General features: G+C 34.2%; 1 protein-coding gene across 2 annotated transcripts in view; it reads right to left on the bottom strand.

Annotated features, from left to right (window-relative positions):
* Nucleotides 1-7,800: 7,800 nt before the first annotated feature.
* eya (eya transcriptional coactivator and phosphatase 2) overlaps nucleotides 7,801-11,214 on the bottom strand; it is a 47,196-nt gene continuing 43,782 nt past the window's right edge. For both annotated transcript variants that reach the window (XM_090116153.1, XM_090116154.1), the window contains exons 13-15: nucleotides 10,208-10,330; nucleotides 9,383-9,504; nucleotides 7,801-8,489 (exon numbers count right to left, since the gene is read on the bottom strand). In XM_090116153.1, coding sequence (XP_089972279.1) covers nucleotides 8,308-8,489; nucleotides 9,383-9,504; nucleotides 10,208-10,330 — 427 coding nt within the window. In that variant the 3' untranslated portion in view covers nucleotides 7,801-8,307. The remainder of the gene's footprint in view (nucleotides 8,490-9,382; nucleotides 9,505-10,207; nucleotides 10,331-11,214) is intronic.

The following is an 11,214-nucleotide window of genomic DNA, read 5'->3' as shown; positions in this document are numbered from 1 at the left end:
CCTAACTACTGTTGACTACAACATGTAATGTTTATGTTTATCGGTTGCTAGGCAACAACAGATTAAATATTACTCGCACATTGCATTTTATTATCTGTACTCACATTATTCCTATTGATTCCTATGCACTTCCCATGTTTTAATTTGTAGTACCCACGTAGTACCTACATTTCATTCTTGAGTAGGTACGACATTACATAATATTTAAATTTTACTGGTAGTTATTCTTTGAAATAGGGTGGAAAAAGGATTCTAAAAACTCTTCTATCGTTAGAAATTAGAATATAATGACATATTATGTTGTATAAAGTGGTTACCTATCTTAATCTCGAATTTTAATATTCCGAATATCATAATCCAGAAAACGTTTGGACATTTTTTCATAACCCCGAATTTTAAAATTTCGAAGTTTTGTTTTCCATATAATCGCAACTCCGAATTTCATTTGCCCATTTCTTTATTTGTACGACGTTTTACAATCCAGACGAATGAGTTCCAGACATACGAAATCTAAATGCACAAAATCCAGATGACCGTAATCCATATGCACGAAAGCCAGATTTTTAAAACACAAATTTTTGAAATACAGTTAATTGATATCCAGACAAACAATGTCCAGATTTTTGAAATTCCAATAAACGATATCCAGCAAAACGTAATCCTTCCAGGGGGACGCAGCACGAACCTAACCTAACCTTCTGAATAGATTTTAACACTTTAACCTTTCTGTAATGGGCAAGTAAAACAATAGCGAGTCGGTTCTGGCACTCGCCGGCCGCTGCCGCGGCACGCTCGCTTCGCTCGCTCGGCTCGTGCATGGGGGGTCACAGTTCAAACCTAACCTAACCTACTGAGTCGAATTTGATACTTAAACCTTTCTGTAATGGGCAAGTAAAACAATAGCGAGTCGGTTCTGGCACTCGCCGGCCGCTGCCGCGGCACGCTCGCTTCGCTCGCTCGGCTCGTGCATGGGGGGTCACAGTTCAAACCTAACCTAACCTACTGAGTCGAATTTGATACTTAAACCTTTCTGTAATAGGCAAGTAAAACAATAGCGAGTCAGTTCTAGCGTGGGGGTCGTAGTTCAAACCTAACCTACTGAGTCGACTTTGACACTAAAACCGGTCTGTAATGGACAAGTAAAACAATAAATTTACTTACTGACAATGTTTATTTTCAGTCGATAGTAATAGTATAATCACGATTGTATGGAAATCAAATAAAAAGATTATGAAAATCTGGCAATAGTTTATCTGTTATACGATTATATGGGAACCAAATAAAAAGATTATGAAAATTTGGCAATAGTTTATCTGTTATTGATTTTTTTATTTTATTTATTTATTTATTTATTCATCTTTGACTTACAGTACAAAACATACCAACACGCACAAAGATAACAATGATTACAAAGTTTGACTTAAAAATAAGGTACAATTAGAGACAAACGATACAATATTAACATTAAACAGGTCCACTTCAGATTTAGCACGTAAGAATTTATTCAACAAATTGAGTGCATGATGGGTGGGTGCACTCCAAGCGGCTCGCGTCCGGAGCAGGCTCTCCGCGAACAGCGGCCGCGAGCGCCACTGCACGGAGCAGGTCGGTGCCCACACACCACAGGCCCCCAGTGCCACGGGATTGTCAATTTTGTTATTTAACAGCAGATAATAATGAACCATAAGCGCGCGCTCACGTCGTAGCTCCAGTGTATCCATTCCAACCATCCCCGTAACGTACAAGGATGGATATAAGTAGGGATAATATCCATACATCTTGCGGAAAAGGCATCTTGAGAATTTGCGTTGGATTTTCTCTATCATTAACGTGTAAATTTTTTCATGTGGGCTCCACACGATAGCGTTATATTCGAGCTTACTACGTACAAATGCATAATAAAGGCTAATGATAACAGTTTTGTCATTAAAACGAGCAGTCTGCCTAAAAATAAATCCAAGGGCTTTATATGCATTCTGGCAAAGATCAATTATGTGGTCATTAAAACTTAAGGTACGATCGAATAATACGCCTAAATCACGTATCGAATTCTCTCTAGCTACAATCTTATCCGAAACTTTATAGCCATAAAGATGTGGGGATTTACTCCTAGTAAAAGTCATTACTTTACATTTTGCCTCATTAAGATCTAAACGGTTGATTTTACTCCATTCACAGACGCTATTTATATCGTTTTGTAATGCCTGACAATCCTCAATACTTCCTATAGTCAAGTATAATTTGAGATCGTCGGCAAACATAAGACACTGGGAAGAACTAATAACATCTGGAAGATCGTTGATCATTACCAGAAATTGAGTAGGGCCGAGGGTACTGCCTTGACTTATACCAGAATTTATTGCATATGGATCTGAACGGTAACTACCAAGTTGTACAAATTGAAAACGATCCCGGAGGTAGTCTGCAAAATATTTTACCAGCCTGGGAGTGAAACCAATCATAGAAAATTTACGCAAAAGGACGTCATTATCTACGCGATCGAACGCTTTTTTAAAGTCGAAATAACTGACATCGATTTGTTTTTTCCGATCTAAGTTTTTAGAAGCGTAGTCGACGAAATTTATTAAATTTGTTGATGTTGATCTACGGGCACGAAAACCGTGCTGGCAATCCGATAATCGAGAACTTATTTGTTGTGAGACGTGATTATTTAAAATAATTTCAAGTAGCTTAGCAAAAGTAGATAGCACCGCGATAGGTCTATAGTTCTCAATGCTCACTTTGGAGCCACTCTTTGGAACTGGTGTAACACGCGAAGTTTTCCATACGGTAGGATACGTATCTGTTTGGAGTGACAAATTAAATATATAGTGAAGAGGTTCAATAAAAATTGATATACAGTCTTTAATAATGAACGGAGGTATATTATCCGGACCTGCTGCCGAATGCGGTTTAAGGCGCCGAATTGCAAGCTTTATATCAGATTTTGAAATGTAATCAATAGAAATACGTGATGATGCAACGCCGGATACAAGAGAAGCCTCCTTATAATCAAGTTTTGGTTTTTCATTTAAAAATACTGATTGAAAATATTTAGCGAATGCATTTGCGGCGTCAATACCACTTACTTTAACACCATCATAGTCGTATTCGATACGCAACTTACTAGATGACCGCTGCTCCTTTACAAATGCCCAGAATTTCTTGGGATCATCTTTAATATTGGCTTCAATTTTTTTTATATGGTTCTGATAAGCCTGATTGATAAGTATTTTTACTTTACTTCTATAGTATTTAAACATTTCAAAGTTATACTGTAGACCAAACTGCTTATATTTTTTTAAATTAAAATATTTAATTTTTATATTATTTACAACTTCCGTAGTGAACCACGTCGGATAAGTATATCGTGAACTATTCATAGAATGTCTCTTTTTAGGGACGCATTTATCGAAACAGTCAAATAATTGTGTGTAAAATCTATCTACGGCACTATTTACACTAGTACACGAATAAACATCATCCCAACGCAATGTTTGAATGCACGCATATAATTCATTATAATCTGCTTTACGGAAATTCCATTCATTTAATTTACTACCAGACCGTACACATGAATCGTTTATATTGTAAGTCCTTAAATATGCTAATTTCACCAACAAAGACGGATGATAACTGTCAATGGGGACAAGTGGTGGTGTGTCACTACTTACCTGTAATTCACTGCTACTGGCATTACTTAATACAAGGTCAAGAATTCCACCCATCTTATTCGTAATAGTATTATACTGATGCAACTTACTGAAGGAAATCATATTATTATATTTATAAATAACATTTTTTGATGCTGAATTTAAGTTAAAATCGCCAAATATTACAATTTTATATGATGAGAAACGTGTACTTAATTCTTCTAATATTTTAAAAATATTATAATATATGTCATCCTTAGAACAAGGTGGTATATACAACACACATAACACTATTTTAATGCCATTGCGTTTTACCGAGGCTACTGTAATTTCGAGACAATCGGTAAAACTACTTATGTAATTTTTAACACAAATATTTTTTATATCATAACAATTTCTAATAGCTAACAATACACCACCCCAACCTGAATCATTACACCGATCTTTACGCAATACAACATAATCGTTAGGAAACAACTCTGAGTCACACACACTACTATTTAAAAATGTTTCAGTTAAAGCATAAACGTCATATTGTTCACATAATATAGAATTCTTACATACATCTAATTTTGTACGCAAACCTCGCACGTTTTGATAAAACATACAGATATTTTTTAATTTAGGGGTTTTGTGTCGTTTTACGGTTGCGAAATCCACTACGCCATGGCTTAATGTGCACATCCTCCGCCCAATGAATAGGCGACATATAAGTGTCCAAGTTTTTTGTGGGGACTGTCAACTTAAAGGATGCATAGTCACCACGCGAATTCAATTGTTCCACCAAACATTTATCATTAGGGCAAATACATAACAAATGTTTTATAATTTGTTCGACTGTAGTACCTTTTTTTAAATAATAGATATGCAAGTAACTTTTACGTTCGGACGCCTCCAATGACGTCGAACCGGGCGCGGCCGTACCACGAGCTACATTTCTCGCCTCACGTCGAACACGACGCCGCGGCCTCACGTCGACCCATTCAGTTGTAGCCCCGACTCCGTTACGGTCGTCCGAAGCATCGGCATCCACGAACGCGTCTTGCGAGTTCTGCGTGACTTGCGTAGCACACGTAGTAGGGGTGATCTCGCCGTCAGTGCCGCTCGGTGGGGACGGAGATGCGAGCGGCAATGTCTTCTTCCCTGCTCGCACTTTGGGCTTCGCGACGTTGATGGTCGTAAGCGCACGAAGACGAGCATCTCGAAGTGGCCGCAGCTTAGAGTTACCCTCTTCATCATCACACTTTTTATTTGGTGAACTCAAATGTACCGTCGGATCTCGCATTTCTTTACTTTCAACAAATTCTTTTATAATCGAATTCTGTTCTAGAATAAGCGTTTCTAGTGAAGTTACTTTATCTTGCAGATGTAACACAGTCTTATTCAACTCACGAATAACATTTTCCAAAGTTTTGAACGACATATTCACAGATTTTATTTTTTAACGTAACAGCTGAGCGAATGCGTTTAACCCTTCATTGATGACCTTTCCTTGAATAATCGATTATACGTTATACGATTATATGGGAACCAAATAAAAAGATTATGAAAATTTGGCAATAGTTTATTTGGAAAATGGTAGTTACGATGGGAAACAAAAAAAAGTATTCTGAGAATCTGGTATATTGAGATCTGGATTATGAGAATACGGGAAACAAAAAAATACTTTTTAAAAATCTGGTTTTGGTGCATCTGGAAATTGATTCATCTGGGAAATTAAAAAAGGAATTTTAAAAATTTGTCATTCATTACATCTGTCTTTTAAAAGTTCTAACAACCGTTTTCGGGGTTTTAAGATTCGGGTAATAGAAATTCGAGTTTTTAATAGGTTACCGTATAAAGTATTTCGTGCACAGATTTCGTGAGTATTTCTGTTCGTTCGCTAGTGATCTGTCCATGGAACTATAGTCAGTATATATAGTTCCATGGATCTGTCCATATCACTAACGCCATCTGTTGCTAAATACTGAATACATAAAATTTTAATGCAACAAGAAAACATTACGAACTTACTTTGTATCAAACTCCATTGTAGTTTGATACTTACTAAAAGGGATACACAATTAAAACTACAAATAAAAGGCACCAAATCGTGAAATAATATATTTTATTTACATTCGAATTATCGACATTCCGAATCGAAATTTTTATCACTAGCAATACGCTATTCCCTTATTATATTTACATTATCCAATAAAAATAACATTTTCTATAAATATTGCTACAAATTTTTTCTGTCTTGTAGACGAACCAATCAGGCTAAAACATATACAGTTCAGAAAGTGCTTTATATTTCAAATCAATATTATAAAAATAAAAATATCATTGCCAAGATAAATTGAAAAGCCATATTGGTTTTGTACTTTTATCAGTTTGATAAAAAATTTTTCATGTTTAAAAAATAAAATAAAAAAACATATATTTTTTTTAATTTCAATATAACAGCACTAACTGAACTATAGTAAATAATAATATAAAATACAAATAAAATTTGAATACATTGTTATTTTACACATGTTTTACTAAAACGTATGTTTTTCTAACTTTCTATTATCTTGATGTAAAAAACACTATTGTTTCTGCAAATAAACATGGTCCTTCCTCGGTATAAAAGCAAATCCAGGCAGTTTCTTATAACTACTGTATCCGCGTGCGATTAGGTCAAATTGTACGTAACTATAAAAATAAGTTAACTAGTAACACTATTGTCAGATATTTTTTTTTATTTAACTTCTATATGCGTGAAATGTCAATGTCAAAAACATACAAAACATATTTTTTATCGGTACGTATGGATAAATCGGTTAGATCGGAGCTTTATTAGTCAAAATTGTTTTTTTTTTATAGTTAGGGTTATGTGTATTTGAAAATGTCCGACAATAGTGCTACAAAAATCTATTGAATACATGTATCCGTAAAAATAAACCGTGTATGAATATTGTGCTATTTTAACTAGGAACAGACTTTAAATACTTTATTGGAGTGTTCATTAAATTTCACATAAAATACATGTTGAAAATTGTTTCTTTTTTTCAATATTTCTCAGGTGAAGGTGAATATTTCTCAGATATGTATGAATGTATGAATAATATTAAAAAAATATTTTAAAAAATAAGTTTGTTTTTAATTTTTACGAGAAATTCTATGAACACAGATTATGAAATAGTAATGGTAAATGTTAAAAATATGTAATGACGTTTCAAAAGTGCTTCTAAAAGAAGTCCAATTGAATAAATAAATGTTTGAGTTTGAAAAAAAAACCCTCGCAGAATCTATACAAAAAAAGCATATAAAATCTTGTGCTAATAAATAGAAAATACATAAACGAATAAAAGCGACGACAGTTTACACTTAACAACAATTGTCTATAAAGTTTTCGCTAAAAATATTTCTGTACATTGTATATAATATATAAAACTTAGTAGGAATGGATACCTAGAGAATCTACAATTTTATATTTACAAGGTCGTTTAGGATTTTGAGCTACTTTTGAGCTTTATTATAAGCATTTACGCTTTAAAAGATTGAATTCCATTTCATATGTACTTTAGGATATGTTTTACGACTGTGTCGATTTAAAATTATAGCCTTGGCAAGAATATAGGGTAAAGAAATTTCTAGAATAGTTAATATGGATTGAGAAACAAATGCGCTGATACTGCATGTATCGATATAAATTGCAGTATTGATGTCTCTTTCCTACATGAGGCATAAATACTTAGTGAGATAGAGAAAGTATTAGAAACTCTATCCAACTTATATTCTTCCTTTTGTTTTTCCTGTAAATATTACAATTTTATAAAGCCATTTTTTGACACATAGTGGACAGGCTGTGGCTGTAATATTAAATTCTTTGAACATATTGTGGCGGCCAGCTGAGCGAGCGCATAACGGGACTACGCGCCCTTCACCCCGCGCCCCGCTCCGGCCGCACACGAGAGTTGTCCGCTACGCTTCGCGACTCGCGAGCCTTCACTCCGTGGCAACCAGCTTTAGACGACGGATGTGCGCTCAGTTTTTCTATCCTATTAAATTATTGTAACGTGCGAATAAACGCATATCGTGGATGTTTTGAGATTTTTATTTAAACGCTCCTCAAGCATCCCACATTGGTGACCCCGACGTGATCAAGCATCCCACAATATAAATTGTATATTTCGTTGGATTGAACAAAAATAATATGGATTATAAAATAAAAATATTGTTCGTCAATATTAATTGCCATACATATTATTTTCATAACCGTTCGACTATCAAGTACCAGACTAGCAGTAGATCATAAGAACCCAGACAAAACCAGTAGCCTTGTGAATAGATATTATTTTAATTAAAATTTTCTTCATCTCTTCGTCTTCTCATGTAAAACAAAAAAGCCCTATAAAAAACTTTTATTGTTTATCAGAAATAATATTGCCATACATAATATAATTTCCATAACCATTCGTCTATAAAGTACCAGGTTAGCAGCATATCATAAGACGTCATCCATACCAAGAAGCTTCGAGAATGTGGATGATTTATTCTATGATATAAAGTAAAAATAACTATTATTGTTTGTCAGAACTGTTGCCAATACATATATTATTTTTATAGCTTTTGTCATAGTCTTCTCATATAAAACCGTTCGACTATCAAGTACCAGGCTAGCAGCAGATCATAAGAAGCCCATGTCTAACGCGTTGTATAGAGCCGCGATATCCGAATGTCCGGATATTCGCCAAAATGGATAGTTTTTAGCTTTAGCAGCCGCTTCTTCGTCTTGACCATCTCCTATAACAACGTAGGTACATCGCTCACCGAACCGCTGTTTTATCTTTTCGAAGCATGTTTCTTTGCCTGTAACAATAGTTTTTCTTACTTACACTTTTGAAGTGAAACTTTTATTACATCGTCTCAAACTTTTTGGTCTGTGTAGCGCATGTCGCGTGTATCGCGGCTGCCGAGTAGGTATACCTACTCGGCAGCCGACCGACACGCGACATGCGCTACACAAAGCAGTGTTCGGAACCGTTCGAACATTTCACTTTTACCGTGGTTTCATAAAACCACACAACATTTTTTTTAATCATAGTTTTTTTAATAAGTCGATTAGTTAGTAACAAGTAGCAATTCACAATTTCTTTTCAAAAAATCGTCTAAAAGTCTGATACATTATGTATTAAACATTCATTTAAATTACGGTTTATTTCGTGGTAAATAATGTTTTAAATTTATCAGAAAGACATATAGGAAACTCTGCCTAATAGACTCATAGGCAGAGTTTTGCTTCGGAAAATTTTGAGTGTGGTTGTGTCTAGTACTATTAGTTGATTTTTACTATCCTTCACCATTATTGATTCAAATAAAATATGAAGAATATTCTACTTATATCTTTATTTATCTTTCGGTATAGTGATGTGAAAGTAATATCAATATTTTTTTGAGCAAGTAACTGTTTGTTACGCCAAATTAATAGCGTTTTATATGTATACAATAATATTCATTGCATTTTTTGTTGAATTTTACTCCCAACGCGCTTAAAGAATTTTTGAAGTAAAAATTCTTTAAGCGCGTTGGGAGTAAAATTTCAAGGTCGCGTCATGGCAATAACGTCACATTATGGAGTAAGGCGACAATTTTGGTATCTTTGAATCATGTCAAAGAAGTTTCACTTCTGACACGTGTTCCTACACACGCTTTTTTATTGTATTTAAAGTTATTTATAGTTATTATAGTATAGTTTTTCATACCAGTTTTAGTAGCTGAGTATATATTTTCAATGGGGAAGACACCGCCGAGACCGAATAATAGCACTTTAGCAAGCGCCGGCACCAACTGTGTTGTTGTTACTAGAACGTTTACGCAGTTTTCCCTGGAAATTTGGTAATTTTTTTTATTATTGAATGTGTAAAAAATATATTTTACAATAAATACAATAGTAAGTGTAGCACAAAAATAACGAAGTTACAGATAATCAAACTCATATATATATACAGTATATTATGAGGATGATTGTACAATACAGATAATTGATCTAAGTTACTATATCGTCTTAAAGCAGTACTAATACTAGTGTCGGAAAGTGATGGCGCTATACGACCTGTATAGCTCTGTCTTTTTCCCACAAAGGAATTATTACTGCTTTAAGACGTCACGGTTTCCGCTTTGAATACAATAAATTCTACTTCTATCTATAAACTTATAAGACTACATTACGACAACTATTGTCACTATTTCCTGTCCGAACATGCTTAGCTGTCAAATACTATAAAATGCCAATTTCCTTTGAATCGTGGCGCGTTCTTACGGATCGTGCCTAGGGGCTCAGGCGTTGTTTATACGACGTTTTGACCCAACTACCCTCACTTTCTTAATAGTAGTTGACTTGCTGTGTTTTGTTATCAAGTGTCTACATTAATTAGGCAGTTGTGTAGAATTGCAGCACATTCCTATTACATTCAAACTAATATTGAACCCAGCCAGCCCGGTGTACATTTCTAAAAATACATTAACAGACAATTTATTACTACATCACACACTAAAATTCCCTAATAACACATACAAACAAAACTCACCTAGAATTAATCATATTCAAGCACTTGCAAGCGAGTGTCAGCCAATTGTCCGTAGCTTGTTCCAACTCGGCGCGCAGTTGTAACCACTGTTCTCGTTTCGCTGGTCCGAGGAGACCACCAACACTGAAGATTTAAAATATTGTTTATTTAACGTTTTTTGAAGTGAAAACTTCTTTAGCGGCGTTGAGCACTTTTTCTGTAATGGGTATAAAATCTTAAACTCGCGTCAGGACACGTGACCTGATCGAAAAAGCGTAAGACGGATGGATATCAAACATGCTCAACGTTAATAATCAAGTTTTCACTTCTGCCGGCACTCCCGGAGTGCAACCCGTCTTTTTTTTAATTATTTTCTAAGTACAAGGTCAGGAAATAATTTGCCATACAGGATGAATTCGTTAAGTGTGCACAGGCGGTTATTCCGTAATTATTGCAGTTATCAAAAAACTTTAAAGTGATATTGAAAGCCCCTTACTTAATGAGTAAAATGACAATAATAACTTTACAAAAAAAGGGGAAATATTCAAAAATTTTACATCAACACTCCCACACATTTCATATGAGATATGACTCATATGAGATATCCCAAACATGTAATATGAAAGATTTGGGTTTTTTATTGGTTTGTGTTTTAATTACTTCGTAAATTGTAATGAAAATTAACATTTAGAAATAATACTTTTAAAAGTTATTTGATATCTGTAATAGTTACGAAATAATAGCCTGTGCACACTTAACGATTACACCCTGTGTATAACGTATTTAAAACTCATACATAGTGATATTAGATATTGAATAATAGATTTTTTGGTCACTTAAAATTTAAACAATCACTTGAAGGCCTAATACTTCACAATATTATGTAATAGAATATGTAAGCAAATTAAGTAATAAATAATATTGTTGACCTGATAACTTTTAAATTCGTATTTTTGCATCCTGTATAATTAAGAATAACAGAACAACAATTTTAATTTAAACTTGTACTTATGAATGTTTGAAGTGAT

The sequence above is a fragment of the Colias eurytheme genome, chromosome 25 (assembly GCF_061535395.1).
Source record: "Colias eurytheme isolate Ceu_HAF_F1 chromosome 25, ilColEury1 Martin Lab GWU primary, whole genome shotgun sequence".
Taxonomy (NCBI): domain Eukaryota; kingdom Metazoa; phylum Arthropoda; class Insecta; order Lepidoptera; family Pieridae; genus Colias; species Colias eurytheme.
This window is presented reverse-complemented; position numbering and strand designations above follow the sequence as displayed.